Source organism: Candidozyma pseudohaemuli (genome assembly GCF_003013735.1).
Source record: "Candidozyma pseudohaemuli strain B12108 chromosome Unknown scaffold00003, whole genome shotgun sequence".
Lineage (NCBI taxonomy): Eukaryota > Fungi > Ascomycota > Pichiomycetes > Serinales > Metschnikowiaceae > Candidozyma > Candidozyma pseudohaemuli.
The window spans coordinates 153554-172404 of NW_020194437.1; the positions used below are offsets into that span (position 1 = coordinate 153554).

The following is an 18851-nucleotide window of genomic DNA, read 5'->3' on the forward strand; positions in this document are numbered from 1 at the left end:
CTATAAAATAAACGTGTTATTCGTTCAACTATGAAGTAAGAAGCTTACAACTGATTCTTAGTGTGGAAAATGTCCAAAGCCTCAGCGATTCTGGCGCTCATGGTCTTCTCACCCTCTCTGACCCAAACTCTTGGGTCAAAGTACTTCTTGTTAGGCTTGTCCTCACCGTCAGGGTTACCAACAGGGGTCATCAAATAGTCCTTTTTGTTCAAAACATAATCCCTGATACCAGTAAGGTAGGCGTATTGACAATCAGTGTCCAAGTTAACCTTCACCACACCACTGGCGATAGCGGTGTCGAACTCCTCTTGAGAAGAACCGGATCCACCATGGAAGACAAGGTACAATGGCTTCTTGTTGTCAGTGCCGATTTGCTCCTGGGCGTACTTCTGGTGTTCACCCAAAATAGAAGGTCTCAAAACAACATTACCTGGCTTGTAGACACCGTGCACATTGCCGAATGCAGCAGCGATGGAGAAGTTAGGGGAAATTGGAGCCAATGCTTTGTGGACAGCGAAAACGGTTTCTGGCTGAGTGTACAAAGATTCCTTGTCCACGTTTTCATTGTTGACACCGTCTTCCTCACCACCAGTAATACCAATTTCCATCTCGAGGAATTGGTTCATTTTCGTCATTCTTTCGAAGTACTTGACGCAAGTAGCAATGTTCTCATCGTCGGTTTCTTCGGACAAGTCCAACATGTGGGAAGAGAACAATGGCTCACCGGTTTTGGAAAAGAACTCTTCATCAGCCTTCAACATGCCATCGAACCAAGGCAACAACTTCTTAGCACAGTGGTCTGTATGCAAAATAACAGGGATACCGTACACGGGGGCAATGGCTCTGATGTAGTGAGCTGCGGCGATAGCACCCTGAATTGAGGCGGTCTGGTCTGAGTTGGAGACACCTTTACCAGCGAAGTAAGCAGCACCACCTTGAGAGGTCTGCAAAATGATTGGAGCCTTGTTGTCACGAGCAGCCTCCAAAGCGGAAACTACAGTTGACGAGGAAGTAACGTTGATAGCTGGAATCGCAAAACCCTTCTCCTGAGCGTAATCGAACAACTTTCTAACATCGTCACCGTAGATGACACCAGACTTTTTCAAAACTTCAGCCATTTTGTTATTTGGTAATTTCTTGTGTGTGTTGAAGGAATTGACCTATAGTGGGGAAAGAAAAGTAAGTTCTCGGGGATTAAGCGCATATTTATAGTGGAGGGACCACTCCGCTCCGGGACGCTCACCTGACCTGGTGAGAATCACGACATGCGACATGAGCGACATCATACGCTTAGAAGCAACGCATTAGATCTTCATGCGTTAACAAGCCGGCTTGAGCGACCTATGTAGTTGCCATTGCTGTCAAATTGTCTGAAACAAAGTCTCATTCTTTTTTGTTCTTCGCCACTTACAGCAACTGTGAATCTTTGATGGAAGTGCTATTCATTTGCCAACTAACTACTTGCAGGTGAATGATTGCCCGTACAAAAGCCATGGGAGTAATCTTAGGTAATTCCACGACGATCCAGGTGGTATGAGAGTATACCTTATCTATGATTCGAAAATGACTTGTCACGAGATAAAAGGTACCTCGTGTATGCGAGAAATTTGAAAAAAGAAACATTACCAAAATAATTAAAGAGGATCAGTTGACAGCATTTTCTCAAGGTTTACAGTTATCTCATCCCTTCGATACTCTGCATTCGACTACTCACTGTCTTTGAATTCTTCATATCGCAGCAAAAACGACATTTCTGACTTCATCCCACATCTCGAACATTCTTTACTTTGCTCAACTTCTTGCAATACTTGCGCATTGAGGCGACTGGCCTTACCACCAGGCGAGCTAGCTCCGGGATATGAAGAGCACGTGACACATTAGTTTGTGAGCTGCGTGGTACCTTCTCCGACAAATCCCGGGGCCATTAATTCTCTTGCTACGTCGAGACCTGAGACATTCTGTGAACCACGACAGCTATCGACTTGAGTATTTCCGTTTACTTCATGGAACAATGCTCATTCTCAATTATTACTCTCAGAATCAGAGAAACCGTAGTATTCGAAATACTACCGAAAGCTCGCGTAACAATCGCTCCGCTAGACCGGAAACATTAGAACATGTGGGGACGATAACATAAGCCCATTTCGATAGCTCGAGAGTCCCCCAAAAACGCCGTCTAGCAAAAGCAATCCACGTTCTGTTTTGTGTTAGAAAACGCGTGGCGTAAATATCATACTATTCACAAAATTGGTGAAAACCTCTAATCTCTTATACGTCGTGATTTAGACAGAGTTAAGGAATTTTGATCGACCTCAGACGTTTGGACTATATAACTGAAATTGTCCATTATCATCTTCAGGTGATATCAATCTACGAAGAATAGGCATTTATGTTATGGTGTGGGAACCGAATAGAATCAATTAGTCGGCTGAAATCATTTCGCCGACTGCCTCATCAAAGGATCCGTGCATCCCATTCCGCACGTACTTGACATCAAAAATTGAAAGTCGCTGGAATATGCATAAAATCGATTTTGTTGACAATGATCTCCGATTTCACTCATTCGAGCCGAACTTGAAGCTGCAGTTCTTTCACGTTTGTGATATCATCGATAAGCACCTTTCTGAGCCGTACTCAATTTATGTATATTGGTTCTTCTTCCACAGATGGTCGCAGTACTGCTTTTTGGTGAGTGACACGAAAACTGATGAGATTATCGGTGTGATAATATCCAAGGCTGAACCCCATAGAGACGTTCGTATGCGGGGCTATATTGGCATGCTTGTGATTCTACCTGAATATCGGGGCCGGGGGATCGCCACAAAACTTGTTCAGTTGACCATTGACAAAATGATTAAATGGGATAACATCGACGAGGTGATGTTAGAAACTGAGGTCATCAATGGAGCTGCTTTGAATCTTTACGAGCTGTTGGGTTTTCTCAGGACTAAGAGATTGTACAGATATTACTTGAATACGCACGATGCTTATCGCCTACTATTACCCTTGCTGGATAAATCAGGAAAGCGAATCGCATACATACCTACAATAGAAAATTGTTGATTCAAGCTTCCCAATACAGGAAATCGTTAGAGGCATTTTCAAGCATAAAACGACTGTCCCCTCGTAATAAAATACACACAATCCTGCATATAATACATCGAGCGTAGACCACTCATTTCGTCGTAACTCATCTTCTGTGCTGTAATCACGGTATTCATTGGAGGCTCACTATGCTAGACAACCGCTCTCTAGATGTCATTTCAAAATTCAAAAGTGCTGTACTCACGAAGTCACATGAAAGTGAAAACACGGCGACAGTAACTTCGCTGAATAGAGGAAGAAAGCTTCGCCAAGGGGCGAAACAGCAATCGATGAAGACTAAGATTGTTGACTATGATGGGTCTGGGCGCTTGGTTATCACCAATAACAAGTTTGAACGCTCTTTTCATCGCAGGAAAATGCGCTGGCTGGAGTTTTATGGTGCAAGTAATGTCGATCTTGACGACCCGGAGCCTGAATCCGCCGAATCGGATGGAACTTCTGATTCCTCAGATCTCGAGGACGACGAAAATGACGAAAACCTTTTTGATGTCATGCGAATAAGTGAAATTCTTGCACCATTAGGTCATCCCTCCGAAGTTGTCACTCATCCAGCGATTTCAAAGACATTTAAGCTGTCATGTTTACCTACTTTAGCTTCGGAGTTCATAGAGCTCATTGAGGTCGAGCAAAATACCTTGAATCATCTCAACAAACTTTTAAGAGTTCTCAATGGCGAGGATTGGTTTTATCTCCTAGAAGAACATCTCGGACTACCCTCTTATGACCATGGACTAGATGAATCAGAGACTAAGCATGATGATAGTACAACCGTTCAGAACCCTGAGGTCGGAGTCGCTCAAGAGCCGCTGGATCGGCAAGAGACTTCTGAGAACAAGAAAAGCGCCACAGAAGAAAAGTTTGACGAGGAAGATCCCTTTTTCGCCCTTCCTCGTAGCCTAGCGAAATACGAGGACTTCCAAAAGCCGCGGTTTGATGATAGTGATCCGGAGCAAGCAGAGAAACTCGAGGCTGTACAACAAGATCTTACAAACTATTTGCAATTGAGTATCCAGCGCCAACAGGAGTACATCAAAAACCTCACAACGATCCGGAACGGTATTGTAAAGGCTGATAGATATCGCAATGATTTGCAGCGTTGGGGAAAGGAGATGAGTGAGCGGAAGAATTAAGAAATTATGTTTCAATTATTCATGTTTAAAAAATAATTCTCAAATCTAAATGTACTCTTATCATCGATAGATGAGCGATGTCGGTTTAAGATCTTATAATTTCTCGAGCTATTCTCCAAATGTCGAGAATTGCACATAGCTCATCAAGCGACGGGCGTGTGAGAGACATGGGTCGCGTCTCACATTAATTCGCGTCGCGCAACCTCTTCCTCTGAGTTACTTACAAGTACTTTCTTTTCGTTTTTGAGACCAATCACGCAATGCTTGAGGGAAAATTTGACGAAGCTAGCCTTCTTAAAAAAATCGTCGACTCTATCAAAGATTGTGTGAAGCTATGCAATTTCAACTGCACAGAGCATGGAATGACTGTTCAAGCAGTTGATGATTCGAGAGTTTTGCTTGTCTCCCTTTTGGTCGGCCTGTCGGCTTTCTCAGAGTACAGATGTGACCGTGACATCACTTTGGGTATTGATTTGGATTCATTTTCCAAAATCATAAAATGTGGCAACAACGAAGACTATTTGACGTTGTTGGCGGAGGACTCTCCAGACAACGTTATGACTATCTTTGAGGACAAGAAGAAAGAGCGTGTGTCGGAATATTCTTTGAAGTTGATGGACATTGATTCAGAGTTTTTAAGAATTGACGACATGCAATACGACTCTGTCATCAACATGCCAAGCGGAGAGTTCGCAAAGCTTGTCAGAGATTTGAAAAACCTTTCTGAGTCTCTTAACATTACGGTGACCAAGGACTCCGTGAAATTCAGCGCTGAAGGTGAGTCCGGTACTGGCTCTGTTGTGTTGAAGCCTTACACTGATATGGACCGCCCCGAGGAATCCGTCTCTGTCAACTTGGAGAATCCTGTCGACTTGACTTTTGGATTGAAATACTTAAATGATATCATCAAGGCCACAGCTCTTTCCGGAACCATCACCATCAAATTGGCCGACAAGACGCCTGCCCTATTTGAGTACAAGTTGGACGCAGGTGGTTACTTGAGGTTTTACTTGGCTCCCAAGTTTGATGAGGATGATTAAAGAGTGTACAAGCTTATCACTTGCAATTAATAATATTGAAGCCTTACTTGTAGTACTTCCTAAACCAGAACATCGAAATATTTGAGGGGTCAATGAGTACAGTTCTATAAATATGTTGAATGGGACTTACCAGTTAGTTTCTTATGACCGCCTATTATTAGAAGCGTCTCACGCTAGAACCTGTCTGTGAAATCACATTACTTGATCTTGAAGAACTCCGACCCATGTATTTCTCGAAGTTGCACAATACTTGGATAAACTTCCGTCAAATTTCCTTTTTAGCCCTCCGATACCAGATCAAATGTGTGGGGCAGAGGCCTGATCGCGTGGCAAACCGAGCCGCGAATTTGGGATCAATGACTCCTGCCTTGTGTTCACTGTAACCAAGACACCAGAAGTGGCTTGGATGCATAAATTAAGACATGTTGAAATAAAGTTGCGTCATTTAACTCCTGCTGCTGACCTTGAAGCATTCAAATCTTGATGGTCCTCACCGAATGTATGACCAAAGAGGCAGGAGTTGATGGTGATTTATGTGATCGAGGGCAGACAGGAATCCGCATCGGGAAGAAACAATAAAGGATATATTGACGGTAGTGAACCCTGCGATTATCTTGACAGGAGAAGCACCCCCTTCCCGTCGCATGAGTCCTGTAAATTTGGTTTGCCTCCTCCTAGCAGGATATTTTATTTAAGTAAATCTCTGAAACAATTTTTCTTACAACGAATGTAGATAATTAAAGTTAGATCAAAGAATTCGCAATCGGTGCATTCCCAAATTTTGGTACATTTTGTTTCGCATATTCTGATCTGACTCGTCGAACAAAAAGAAGTATGTGGATCATCCCTCATCAAGAATGCGATACTTTATCTTTTCCCCTCATATGGAGTGAGATCTATATAAACCTTGAAGTATGCGATCTTGATTAACACAATCTAACTTTGCTTGATATTGATGACCATACACCAAAATAAACCTGGTTCTGCGGCAGGTCAGTCTTCTTCCAATAGTCAAGGAGTCACACTGACCTCAATTAGTGATCACAGTCATCATGGTAATGAGAGCGAAGAGACTAACCTCGAATTGCCCCCACTAGCAGCATTCGCCCATGAACCCCTCCGAGGCCACACTGCCCCAGGCTTCAGAAATTTGACGGACACAATTCCAATTTTATCTCCCCACAGACAATCAGATCTCCGATCGAACTACACACTCGGATCGCAACCAAGAGAAAGCGGGTTGTTCAATCATAGCATAAAATCGGCAGATGCGCGCCAGGGTCCTTCGCTATTTCCTAGACATGCTCCAGCTCAATCAAGTGATTTTGACTCACAAGACTCGCTTTTTAAACACATAAGGAACACTCAAGATTCGGCACAGCCGAGCCGCACACACTCGTTATCTGAAAGTATGGAATCACAATTCAATGCACAGAATCCGAAGCGTTCGATCTTCCTGTCTCCCCAGACTTTAAGTCGATCTGCAGGCACTTACCCAATCTCGCTGATCAGCAGCAGGCATAAACGTTCGCAGCCAACACAATCAACGATCGTGCACAGAAATCAGATTTCAATATCCAGTCACATGGATATGTTCAGTTTGAACAACTCCTTAAGTGACAGACCTGAGGCACCCAACCAATACACGACTCAACTGTCAATGTCTTTGCTGCTGCACGAAGACAAGCTGCATTCATCAAATGCACCTGTCATGCCGACAGGGTCTGCTACGATATTCCCGCATCAGCAATCCCTGTCAACATTTACCGACGCTTCAACGTTGACCCATTCCCGTGATGAAACGCTACATGCGATCCTTTCTGATATGCTCAAGCTCGATGCATTCAATCTAAACACTTTTTTATTATCGCTACTTCGCCGAGTTGACAAATCATTACCTTTGGACGAATTTTATAACGTGCTTTACAACCCAAAATCTGACAATGACGCCATTCAATCTGCGATAGATAAAATTGATAAAACTTCAACTAATGACGATCTGGAGAGTGGCATGGAGATCATTCAACGTGTGCTTGAAGTCTTTCGATTTCCGGAGACTTTGTACAACCAATATCCGTCCTTGGACGGGTCAGACCTAAAAGCATCTAATGTGAATCTCCACGAGCTTCTTCGATCCCTATTGGCTATCAAGATTTTGCGTCATTCCTTAATCGAAACGGAGGATGGAGACAGACATTCTGAGCGTTCACCCATCCCGAGACTTGATATCTACAAGGTGTACTACATACTCTGCCAGAAGCTCATACTTAAGTACCCGTCATCATCAAATACAACAAGCCTACAACAAAAACTCATATTTGGGCAATCAAAATTGGGAAAGCTTATCAAGCTAGTGTACCCTAATCTTGTCTCAAAAAGATTGGGCCGTCGCGGCGAATCACGATACAACTATTTGGGTATTCGTTGGAATGACAACGTTGTGAGCGATGAGATAAAAGCTTTGTTCAGAAATGACTTACCTGAGCTTACAGACATATTCAAAGTTCTGAAGAAGACGGCAGGAGCTTCCCACAGCAAGTCCACGCTTCGCCGTCAACAGTCATCTTATCGACCCTCCCAGAACAAAAGAAACAGAAGCATTAGTCAAACAGAAATGATAAACAGAATCAAAGCTCAAGGAACATTTGTGGAGCCAACTCATTTCTTCCCCGAAGGGCCCTTTACTCTGAAAGCTTTTCTTGATGAACATTTAAATGATAATATCGAAAGAAATTGGTTTGCTGCAGCCCTTAAACATTCTTCGGATGCATTGGAAGAATCTGGAGTCTCACCCGATGAAATGAACAGGCTCCTTTTTGGTGAAGATGAGCCTTCAACGGAGGAGGATGACATCTTACTTCGAGGAGTAATAGACGTTGTCTTACCCAAGCTATCAGCATCTCCAAATCAGCCCAAGATATTTCTTCATCTATTCATGGTGATATCGCTCAAAGTGTTCCCTCACCTCCTACTGTTGCGAAAGCCACTTCACACTGACAATATCAAAAGGCTTACCAGCAAAGTATCACATCTCATCAAGCGAATCGAAGGAGAGATGAGCCCACTGGTGAGTCAAAAGATGCAACAACATGATATAAGAAACTTTTTGGGGATCCTTTCCAGAATGATTCACTTAAACCAATTGTTAGCCGCTTTTTTCAAAGCTGATCTTCAAGACTACATCTTGAAGGAAATGCAAGAGGATGTCACACGTGTGGCTACCGAGGGCCTGAAGGATGGCTTGAATGAGACTTACAGGTTGATCTCGGAAGCTTGCATCAGCGTGCTTCTTGCTAGTCGATACAGACCACAGTTTCGAGGCGTTCCAGTGAAGAGCAATGTGAGACAGTTCCTCTTCGAATCTTGCCATTCTATAGAGCAAATGGTGAGTCATGATCTAGCACTGTTTGTAACAAACGTTATGGAGGGTTGGTTACCGCAGACTGAGGAGAGCTTTCATGGTGCTTTGAAATTTAGGTTACTACTAGCGACTCTCAAGCTCGTTGACGAGGGCGTTTTAAATGAGGACATCAAAGCTAGATTTCCCGCACTGGTAATTCGGGGATTATACTCAAAAATTGCCATTCAAATTCTTCAATTCACGTACAGGGCCCATACTTCCATGCTTGGAGGCAAGACAATGACACCTGCAAACCCAACCTTTCGACTTTGGTACGTTTTAGAGAGCTTTATCCAGGAATATCTAGACGTCCTTGCCGAGATGAATAGTCTTCATCTCAAAGCAGTCGAATCAATAAGAGCATGAATTCCACTAGGACTACGCCGCGCTTACCAGTCCTTTATTAAGATACGCACCAGCCGCTGATGTGCAGTCCAGGATGAAGAAGCCGATTCACGCGATCCTTCTCTGGCACTATTCCTGATTTCATGAACGACCTCAGATCCGCCGTGCACCATCAAATAAAATGCTATGAGCTAACTTCAAAGTCCAAATCTCTATTTAGACTCAAATCGAAAAATGAGAGTCGCATCTGTAAAACCATTTCAGATAGAAGGCAAGATAAGACCTTACTTGAACTCATCCTGAAAAGGAACCGTCTTGACAGAAAGATCAATGAGATGCTACATGAAGCAGCTGAACAAACAGACCCAAGCAAAATCACAGATATTGATGAAGCAAAAAGCTTTGTCAATCGTTTTCTCTTAAGGCAGAAAGAAAAGTCGGAGCAGATATCGTCGTTGATCGACAAGCATAAAAGATTCCAACAGGATGCAGCTCAACAGAAACAAGTGATACTCGGAGACCACGAGAAACTATTACCCAAAAAAATCTCAGGGTTGAGCAAGCTAAGTCTGCTCAATTCCCTGGAGAAGAGCAGGCTTGACGAGGAGCTCAAGAAGAGGCTTCAAAGCCATTATGAAATGATCGCTGACCGTCAACGCCAATTGAGTCAAGAATCTGATGCTATGCTTCACGAGCTTGGTGTGCCGTTCTTTGTTGAGAGTAGTCAGTTTGATCATCTCAACGACAACGAGGTAACTATGCTCAAGGCGAAAATCTTGAAGCATCTAATGAAAACACTTCTGTGAACACACTGGAATTAGGCTATTTAGTTCTAACTGTATAGTCGTCACCAGACTGTGTGATATAACGAACCCAAGGGTATGACTGATATTGTAGCTTTGGTTCATTGATGCGTAAGTAGCGTACCTGAATTCCTGAGGTAGTGAAGTAAGGAATTGTGAACTTCACTTTAATTGGCTTTTTCGACACAATACTCTCTGGGTCTCCAACTGCAGGCAATCCAAGCTCAGCTTTCATATGAAATTGTTTTCCGCCTGGGAACGTCTTGAGCTTCCATATCAAACAAGACTTTTCCGGTATCCACTTGATAGTTCCGTACTCAGGGGTAAACTTGGGCGTATCAGCGTCTTCTGGTATGGGTATGATCACCTCAACGTTGTTTGCCGTCGATTTCTTTTTGATCTGAGCCTTCACCGAACACAAGATCTCTATACGGCTGTGTTTGTGAACAACGAATTTGCAATTGACAAGAATCAATGGCTTGACAAGAAACTGGGCCGACAGCAAACGGTATGACATTACCGTGAACTCGCCGTCAGGTGGGATAAAAGTAATGATTCTTTCATTTTCAAACTTAGACAAGCGAACACACTGGTGAAACTTGATATCCTCCATCTCGATCTTCTTAGAGTTGGTGGTCGACTCTGTTGCTGTATCATCTTGCATGTTCGACGTGAAGATGCCCTTGTCATTGAGTCCGAGACGAAGATCAGGCATACCACTCAATTTTGATTTCATCTTCACCTCTCCAAGAATCTCACTATTCAACACCTGTCCATTAGCATTAATCAACATGTTAATAGATTCCACAACATCCAAAAATGCCTCATTCTTCTTGTACATGATACCATCTTTTCTCCAACTGACCGCGTTAGTGACAGCACTAGGAGGCTGCACCACTCTCGATGGAGTTTTCCTGATGAGTTTATAGTAGTCTTGCGTAATGTACTCTTTTAATATCTTGGTGTCAGTTGTCTGTGGAACTCCAAAGTCCATCATCTCATCCAATAGCTCGTATGTAATAACAAAGTTGTCTCGGATAGATTCCTCCTCCAAACTCTTGAAATATTGTTGGAGCACTTCGATAATTTTCGACAAAAATACCACAATACCCATGACGTTTTCATTTTTTCGGGTCAATGCACATATGTATAGGTTGTTGTGGTTGATATAGACATAATTGATGCCCTTGCTATTGATGTAGGGCCTGTAAAGCGATTCGTCATCATCATTTTCAAGTTCTAGAAGCAAAAGCGGGAAGTTTTCTATCGTGTTTGCAGGAATGTCGCCTTTGTAATCTCTCGATAGCAAAGGCTTTCCCTTGGCATCCAAAAAGTGAACCTGAGAAGCCATAGTACCGGCGATATGGGAACTGTATATGTGTTGAAATGAAATGTCAGTAGCGCAGTACATCCGTACACCACTACCTTTGGACGTCAAAGTTCGATCCGACTCTGTCAACACTGTATGCGAAAAATGAGGGGCAGCGACAAGCGGTGAAACAAAATGAAGAAGATCGAATAGTACTAAACGAAGTTGTGCTGTTCTCAACTCGTTTTGCGTGTATCAGACCTGCAACACCTAATGAGTGAGTCGCCGTTGGAGCCGAACTGTCGACTGCATCATCTTTGAAACACCTAAATTTGGATAATGCAGTAAAGAAGAATATTTAGAAGCACTAAATAGGCCAATCTGGCTGAAGCCGTTGTAGGTTGTGCGTCGATGTCCTGAACAGGACGAATTTAGGGTCACCTTTCAAATATAGCGATACGCACAAAAAATAAAAAAGAGATCTCAAAATAGAGTTTTTCGAGAGGGGGTCTTTTCTGGCAGACAAACAGATCAAAAGACTAATTGTTGAAGGCGGATTCCGAGGCGTATCGTGGAGAAGGAAATTCCAGAAGATTGGCGGCCAAGATAAAGTCATCTGAAGCAAATCCCACACAATACTAAGTAAGCTCTACAAACATACACAGCCTTGATCAGTGGTATAAGCCCACCTCTATTTCCAAGACACCCTGATCAAATTCCACCGTGGTACCCGCGACTCAATCAATAGTATATTGCCGAGGAGGTGCATGTTACATAGTTTGAAGAGGCGCGCGGTGGCTCGGCTAAAGGCTGCGTCGTTTGCAGCGTGAGAAAGAAGAAAACAAGCCCCGTAAGCCTCAGTGTACGGCGCTGTCGTCAGAAATAGCAGTTGTTCGTTGGAGACGGGGATATAAAAAAAGAATGGTGCTATATTCCTTTTTAATATCGTGTCTGCTTCGCCTGGGGCGTGCCTGGCAACATAGCCCTGTTATGCTTGGCGTTGCCGACAAGAGCCAAGTTTCTGGGTGGGTCTTGGGATCCCTCATACATAACTCTTGATTTCTTGTCTTGGCTTGGGTCTCAGCATGAAGGTCCGCTTAGGAATACTGCACACAAGCGCACAAAGCCTGCACGAGGTAGCGGTTTTTATGCTTTGTTTACCCTACCACCCCATCGATTCCACATAGCAAAACAGCAACTGTACATACTCCCACAGACGATTTGGCCGTTCCCACTGCGTTTTCTCCCCGCGGCCGGTGTAGCGCTTCTGCGGCTGTGTGCATATTTCGCGTTCGGCTTTTCGTGGCTCAATGCACTAGCCTGATGCTTTGCGTCTATACTTTTGCATCTTCCATATATAACTCCACTTACCCAAGCGGTGCCGGCGGATCTTTTTCGACACCACACATTTCTTAACGTTCGCTACCATAATGTTCTGGTCCCTTTTCTTCCTTCCGCTACTTGCCTTAGCGGCCGACATCACCCCTATCGTTACGAAAGGTAACGCTTTCTACAAAGAGGGTACTGATGAGAGATTCTACATCATGGGTATTGCCTACCAGCCCGGTGCAACCTCCGACCTTTTCGACCCGCTCTCTTCTCCCGAAACATGCAAGAGAGACATTAAACACTTCAAGGATCTTGGTGTCAACACCGTTAGAGTGTATTCCATAGACAACACCGGCGACCACGACGAGTGCATGGAGGCCCTTGCAGAGGCCGGCATTTACTTGATTTTGGATACCAACATCCCAAAGGCTTCCATCGCTAGAGATGATGGTGCTAACTGTTCTTACAACACCATGTACCTTAACGAGGTTTTTGCAACCGTTAAGTTGATGAGTAAGTACAACAACACCTTGGGTTTCTTTGCCGCCAACGAGGTTATTGATGACACAAAGACCACCCCAGCCGCTGCTCAGGTCAAGGCTGTTGTTCGTGACATCAAGACTTTCCAGAGAGCTACCGGTCTTCGTCACATTCCAGTTGGTTACTCCGCTGCTGATGTCAGCTCCAACCGTCGTCAGTCCGTGGAGTACTTCAACTGTAACGATGACGACTTGGCTCGTGTTGACATGTTTGGATACAACGACTACTCCTGGTGTGGTGACTCTTCTTTCTCCCGCTCTGGCTACGACAAGAAGGTCGAGGAGTACAGCAACTACTCGGTGCCATTGTTCCTTTCGGAATTCGGTTGTAATGAAGTGACTCCACGTAAATTCACTGAGGTTGGTGCCATCTTCTCTGACAAGATGTCTCCTGTTTTCTCCGGTGGTATCGCTTACGAGTACACTGAAGAGGAGAACGAGTATGGTTTGGTCGAGCTCAGCAACGACAACAGCACTGTTTCTAAGAAGGACGACTTTGACTACCTCAAGTCCCAGTTCGCCTCCGTCACTTTGCCAACTGGTGATGGCGGTGCTCGTACTGACTTGGATCCAACCACTTGTCCTACTGTCGACAGTGACTGGGAGGCCAGCACGGATATCCCTGATACTCCAAAGGGTGCCTTGAAGTACTTCCATGGTGCTGAGCCATCTGGTAATGGTTTCGATGCCAACACCCAGTGGGCTTGTGTCGATGGCGACAACGACATTGATGACTCCAGCGACTACAGTGGTGCTTCTGGTTCCTTCACCCCAAGCGCCCGCTCCTCTTCCACCGGTGGCTCCAGCTCTAACTCCAACTCCAACTCGGACTCCACCACCACCAGAAACGTTGCTAACAACATCGGCGCCATCTCCGGTTTCGCCTCATTGAGTGCTTTCATCTTCGCTCTTATTGTCTAAATAACGATAAATTTACATGCCAATTTGACTATGAACTTATGTATTCTGCTTGATGCCGTACATCATCTCCTCCTTATTGATCAAATGACCTATGCTGTCGACCTCCTCTAATAGCTTGTCCACATCATAGATCCAGTTGTTCAACAAATCGTTTATGTTTTCACTATTGCTCGTGATCTGCGCTGCACCCGCTGTTGAGCCGTGCTTCAAATTATCGAATTTGATGATGCCTTGTGGCCTGTTAATCTTAGCACTAATCATGCCTTTGTTCACCATTCCACTAACGTGCTCCTCTGCCTCTTGGGGACTCACCTGCAACAAGAATGCCAACCTGTCCAACTTGATGAACAGATAGTACATATTGATTATACGCAAGTTGTGTTCAATAATACGGTTCTGCAAATTCGTATTGTTTGTTTCGTTATCAGCGAAAACAGATGACTTGCTGAAAAAGGCATTACGGTAGTCGCTTTCGATGTTCTCTGAGTGAATGAGCTCGTTTGTAGTGAAGATTTCCAAAAGCTCGAACACTTTGGCATCCACGTTCTTGGAAAATGCAGAGTTGGCCTTGATCTTGTGAATCAAATCTGATTGTAAGTTGTCAAATGGCGACAAGATGATGTAGTAGATAATAGACACAAGTAGGTCTTTGTACTCCGCTGAAGTTTTAACAAGTGGGATTTCGATCAAAAGAAGCGAGTTTCTCACGATCATAAGGTAGTCATTTTCATGCTTGTTGATTTCCAACAAATACTTCAAGTAGGTTGCTTTGTATTCATCGGCCTTGTCGAAGTTCTTTAACGTCTTCAAAAGGATCTTTCTGCTCAAGATTTTAGCTTGACTGAAATCTTTCTTCTGTAAAGTCAACCGAATTTGCTCAAGAATGTATTCAATCTTCTCTTCGAATGGCATGAGCGAGTAAGTCTCGACCTGCAAGTCACACAAGATTTCGGTCGCTTTATCTAAGTCGTTCTTCTTAACCAAGTAGATCTCCGCAAGCATCTTAGAAACAACAGCTCGTTCAACCTCAACAAAGATCTTCTTGTCAGTGACAGTTCTAATCGTGTCGATAACTTTCATCTTCTTTTCCAATTGGACAGGCTTGTCGTTATCCAAAGACTTGAGGTTCTTGATGATTTCCTGAATCATCAGCTGGATCGACGTCTTTAATTGACCATGCTTCTTGGTCAAGGGTGTGATTAATTCATCTAAGTAGTCCCAATCATCGTGATGAACGAGTGTTTCGACGATCTTGTGCAAGATTCTTTTACTCGAGGCCAAATCGGACGACTGACGAATCTGTTTCTCCAACACCAAGTACTTCTCAATAGCCTGCTTGTAGTCAGGAGTCTTCTCGATTAAAGGAATTTGCTCCTCAAGAGTTTCGGAGAAATCTTTCTCCGCTTTAATGGGGTCCTCTCTTGACATTGTGCGTTTATCGAGTGTGAGAATGAAGCTTTGTCTTGTAGGTGAGTTGTTGCCACATACGTGCGCGCCTCAAATCGGCATAAATACCTTCCTATATAATCTATACTCTGCAGTTGTTGATATCAAATACCAAGATATCAGTACCACCACATTTTTTCAAGTCGTCCATAACATCACTGATTCTAGCCTTTTCGACCATGGACGAAATTGCAACCCATGGCTCATCCGTCTCCTCGCGGTTTTCCAAAGCTGAGATAGTAGCAGCTCTTCTGCCTGGAGTAATTTTCAAAACCTCAGGGACTATGGATCTTGGAGCATTGTAGGTACACAAGACAAATCTTTGAGCAGCCAAGATACCTTCAAATCTTTGGTGAATGATTTTCACCAAGTCAGGGAAACGAGGCTTTTTGGACACAATCAAGTGAGCCGAGGTGTCCAAGACAGTAGCGATAGGTTTCAAACCAGCAGCCTTCATTGTCTCTCCAGACTCCACCAAGTCAACGATGGCATCACCGACGCCCAATGCACAAGATGCTTCCACGGAACCACCGACGTAGGTAATTTTCGTGCTTCCTTCTTCCATGCCATGGACCTTCTCGATCTCGGCAAAGTAATTGCTAGCTAGCCTTGTGAATGATGTGACGATCTTCTTTCCAAGCAACTGCTCTGGCTCATCGTAAGATCCAATCTCAGGGACCTGGACCTGCAATTTACACTTGCCGAATTGCAAATCCAACAAGAGCTCAACTGACTTCAACATATCGGCTTCCTTGACCTGATCTAAACCTGTGATTCCCAAGTCACATTTACCCTCGCCGACGAAAGTAGGAATATCAGCGGCCGGAAGGAAGATAAGAGCGATGGGTAAGTTGGTTGAAAGAGCAATATCCAATCTGTTGGAGCGTCTAAAGTGGATGTCAGCACCAGCAAGGAAGTTGCAACATTTTTCATATAATCTACCCTCTGATATGTTAGCAATAGTTATTTAACGGCGATTCCAATATAAAACATACTTTTGGGCACAGCGAACATCAAACGGTCCGGAAGGTGGTTAACTAAATCCATTTTGTGTTATAGTGTTCAACGGTATGGAAATTATTAGTTGATATTCTGCGATGTGCTTTCGCGACCGTCGATAACGATTTTCTTAGGCTGCGGATATGCTCAATGACTCAACCTACCACATGGGACATCTGCAGGAGCCACTACAGTTTTATGACTTTAGGATTTAATGCTGTAAATAGGATTAATGATACCAACCGATTCAAGATCTGAACATCTTGAGGGGAATTTATTTGCACCCTTCCCTCCATCTCTAGCCGGTTGATGAGATGACGAAACGGGTTCAACGAGCGCATATTGAACCGTTACTTGGCGACATCTGAAGTCATCGACAGATTGGAAGTATTGTTCTCGATATCCGACTTCACTAGCGAGTCACGATCGCTATCGCTGGAGTTGTCCTGGAAACGCTCGTATGCAGTTGTGGAGGAAGACAAGCCAGGCAGAGGAGAAAGTTCAATCTCCGCCTTGGCGTGTGATTCTGATGTGAGTTCTTGCTTCATGGATGCAGAGCTTGGGTTACCGTTACCACTTCCGTACCAGTAGACATTGAAGCTCCACGTGAGTAGCATCTTAATCATGTCCCAAGCAGTAAAGTCGGGCCATAACTTATTGCTGAACATGATGGCACACGATGAGGGCACCGCTTGCCACAATAAAAAGTCCGATAGCCTGTAGGTTCCACTTGTGCGGACCAAGATATCCAACGGAGGAGACTCCGAAGTGTACAAGAAGTCGTCGATAGTAGACTCATCGATGAAAACTGAGGTATCTTTGACCGCCTGGGTAACGATCTTCTTCACCGAATTAGTCATTTCATCTCTCGACGTGTACGGAAAACAAACGTTCAAGACTGCTCGGGTGTTGTCTTTCGTGATTTCTTCTGTTTCTGCTAATATCTTTTGAACGTCTTGCGGCAATAGAGCAACGTTACCCAAGATTCTGATTTTGATGCCGTACTTCTCACAAAGCTCACCCTGCTGGCTTATTTGCTGGAACTTGGACCTGGCCAAGTCCATCAACCACTCAACCTCATAACGCAGCCTTTTGAAATTCTCGATGGAAAAGGCGTAAACTGTGGCACATTCGACACCAGATTCGTATAGAAGCTCGAGGATATTTGCCATCGAGTCGAAGCCCAAGTTGTGGCCCTCTTTGAGCTCGATTTTGTGGTTTTTGGCGTATCTTCGGTTACCATCCATAATGACACCTACATGGCGAGGAGTCGGGCCGGTTCTGATAATGCTGCCGACGGTCTTTTTCACACGGGATACCACCAGTGTGTAACCGGGAAATGTCGAAATCCACTCGGACATGCTAGTGGGTATCAACGATTAGGTGAAACGGATGTGGATGTCTTGAAACAAAAAAGTGTATGTTACAAGGGTGACTTCGATTGCGAAGGTGAGAGAGCCTGCAGCGAGCAAAAAGAAATATTTGTGTTTAATCAGGCAAGTTCGGGGGAGGAGCCATGTGGTTTAATTTTATTATGTTGGTTGATATTATCTAGAGCATTCCCTCATTTTGAAGGATTTTACGGGTGTTTAAAATGTGTGGTTACAAGGGCTAGCTCGCTCATAGAAAAAGGCGCTCTCCCACTTGGAACATTAGCCAGCACTACCCGATTTGGAAAGGTTATGATTGTCTTACAGAAGTTGGTTAGATCTTGACGGTGTTTGAAGTGATGAACTCCCGGTGCACTTTAAGAACTCAGGACACGATGTTTCATCTGATAAAGCACCAGCGGTTCCATTGTGCGATATCGCTAAAGCGAAGAACCAATGGCGTCTAGATAACGCCGACAGTTACTTTGGTAATGGAGTTCAACCATATTATTAAAACACCATTCTAGCTGTTCTGGCGTTCAAAATATTGAAAATCTCATGACGCCTCGGGTGGGTGAAACCGAGGTACCGAGGTAACTGCGGCTACTTTTCGCAGCCATCAAATGCATCACCGCCGGGGCTATCTTGCAGTAGGCCCATAGGAATGGCATAAGATCCTAGATACTGAAGACAGTAATTAAGGGGTACCCTGAGACTGGGAATGAAAAGAAAGGAAAGTTGAGAAACAAAAACTTTGCTCCACCTTTCCTCAGGTCGGGCCGGTAGTTAGCATCCTACGAGTCGCTCTATTGAGGCTGGCGATCTTCTCAGATAAGGAAACTTAAAGATTTGTGATATTATCGAGAAAATAATCAAACGAGCGGAGACAAAGGGGTCTTCGATTTGGCAACTCAAAGGCGTCATTACTTTCGTCTCGCTTGCCTCGAAGCTCACTTTACTACCGAGCGAGCCTCGAGGCAAACCAAATCCACCTAAGCGCAACAAGAAAAAAGAGAAAGTTTAACACCCAAAAAGTTCAACATTGAATTAGAACGGCTCACCTCTATTCCTATCCCACCTTGACCAGCCGCCAAGCGAGTGTTCAAGCTTCTGAA

The 18851-nt window shown here is 44.1% G+C and overlaps 8 protein-coding genes across 8 annotated transcripts; 4 read left to right on the top strand and 4 right to left on the bottom strand.

The window, feature by feature from the left end:
* Positions 1–44: 44 nt before the first annotated feature.
* On the bottom strand, positions 45–1118 carry FBA1 (fructose-bisphosphate aldolase; the record flags this gene model as incomplete). Its single annotated transcript, XM_024857240.1, has 1 exon — positions 45–1118. The coding sequence occupies one exon, from the start codon at positions 1116–1118 to the stop codon at positions 45–47; it is 1074 nt and encodes a 357-aa protein (XP_024714376.1).
* A 2115-nt stretch (positions 1119–3233) lies between these two features.
* On the top strand, positions 3234–4235 carry C7M61_001843 (uncharacterized protein; the record flags this gene model as incomplete). Its single annotated transcript, XM_024857241.1, has 1 exon — positions 3234–4235. One exon carries the CDS (start codon positions 3234–3236, stop codon positions 4233–4235), a length of 1002 nt encoding a protein of 333 aa, XP_024714377.1.
* Positions 4236–4495: 260 nt separating this feature from the next.
* On the top strand, positions 4496–5275 carry POL30 (proliferating cell nuclear antigen; the record flags this gene model as incomplete). The annotated part of the gene is made up of 1 exon (XM_024857242.1): positions 4496–5275. The coding sequence occupies one exon, from the start codon at positions 4496–4498 to the stop codon at positions 5273–5275; it is 780 nt and encodes a 259-aa protein (XP_024714378.1).
* Positions 5276–6860: 1585 nt separating this feature from the next.
* On the top strand, positions 6861–9826 carry RFX2 (Rfx2p; the record flags this gene model as incomplete). Its single annotated transcript, XM_024857243.1, has 2 exons — positions 6861–8623; positions 9328–9826. 2 exons carry the CDS (start codon positions 6861–6863, stop codon positions 9824–9826), a joined length of 2262 nt encoding a protein of 753 aa, XP_024714379.1.
* A 20-nt stretch (positions 9827–9846) lies between these two features.
* On the bottom strand, positions 9847–11174 carry APM1 (Apm1p; the record flags this gene model as incomplete). The annotated part of the gene is made up of 2 exons (XM_024857244.1): positions 9847–9852; positions 9894–11174. 2 exons carry the CDS (start codon positions 11172–11174, stop codon positions 9847–9849), a joined length of 1287 nt encoding a protein of 428 aa, XP_024714380.1.
* A 1388-nt stretch (positions 11175–12562) lies between these two features.
* PGA4 (1,3-beta-glucanosyltransferase) lies at positions 12563–13921 on the top strand (the record flags this gene model as incomplete). The annotated part of the gene is made up of 1 exon (XM_024857245.1): positions 12563–13921. One exon carries the CDS (start codon positions 12563–12565, stop codon positions 13919–13921), a length of 1359 nt encoding a protein of 452 aa, XP_024714381.1.
* A 36-nt stretch (positions 13922–13957) lies between these two features.
* RPN5 (proteasome regulatory particle lid subunit) lies at positions 13958–15349 on the bottom strand (the record flags this gene model as incomplete). The annotated part of the gene is made up of 1 exon (XM_024857246.1): positions 13958–15349. One exon carries the CDS (start codon positions 15347–15349, stop codon positions 13958–13960), a length of 1392 nt encoding a protein of 463 aa, XP_024714382.1.
* Positions 15350–15449: 100 nt separating this feature from the next.
* On the bottom strand, positions 15450–17727 carry C7M61_001849 (ATP phosphoribosyltransferase; the record flags this gene model as incomplete). Its single annotated transcript, XM_024857247.1, has 2 exons — positions 15450–16254; positions 16721–17727. The coding sequence occupies 2 exons, from the start codon at positions 17725–17727 to the stop codon at positions 15450–15452; spliced, it is 1812 nt and encodes a 603-aa protein (XP_024714383.1).
* Between the last annotated feature and the right edge of the window lie 1124 nt (positions 17728–18851).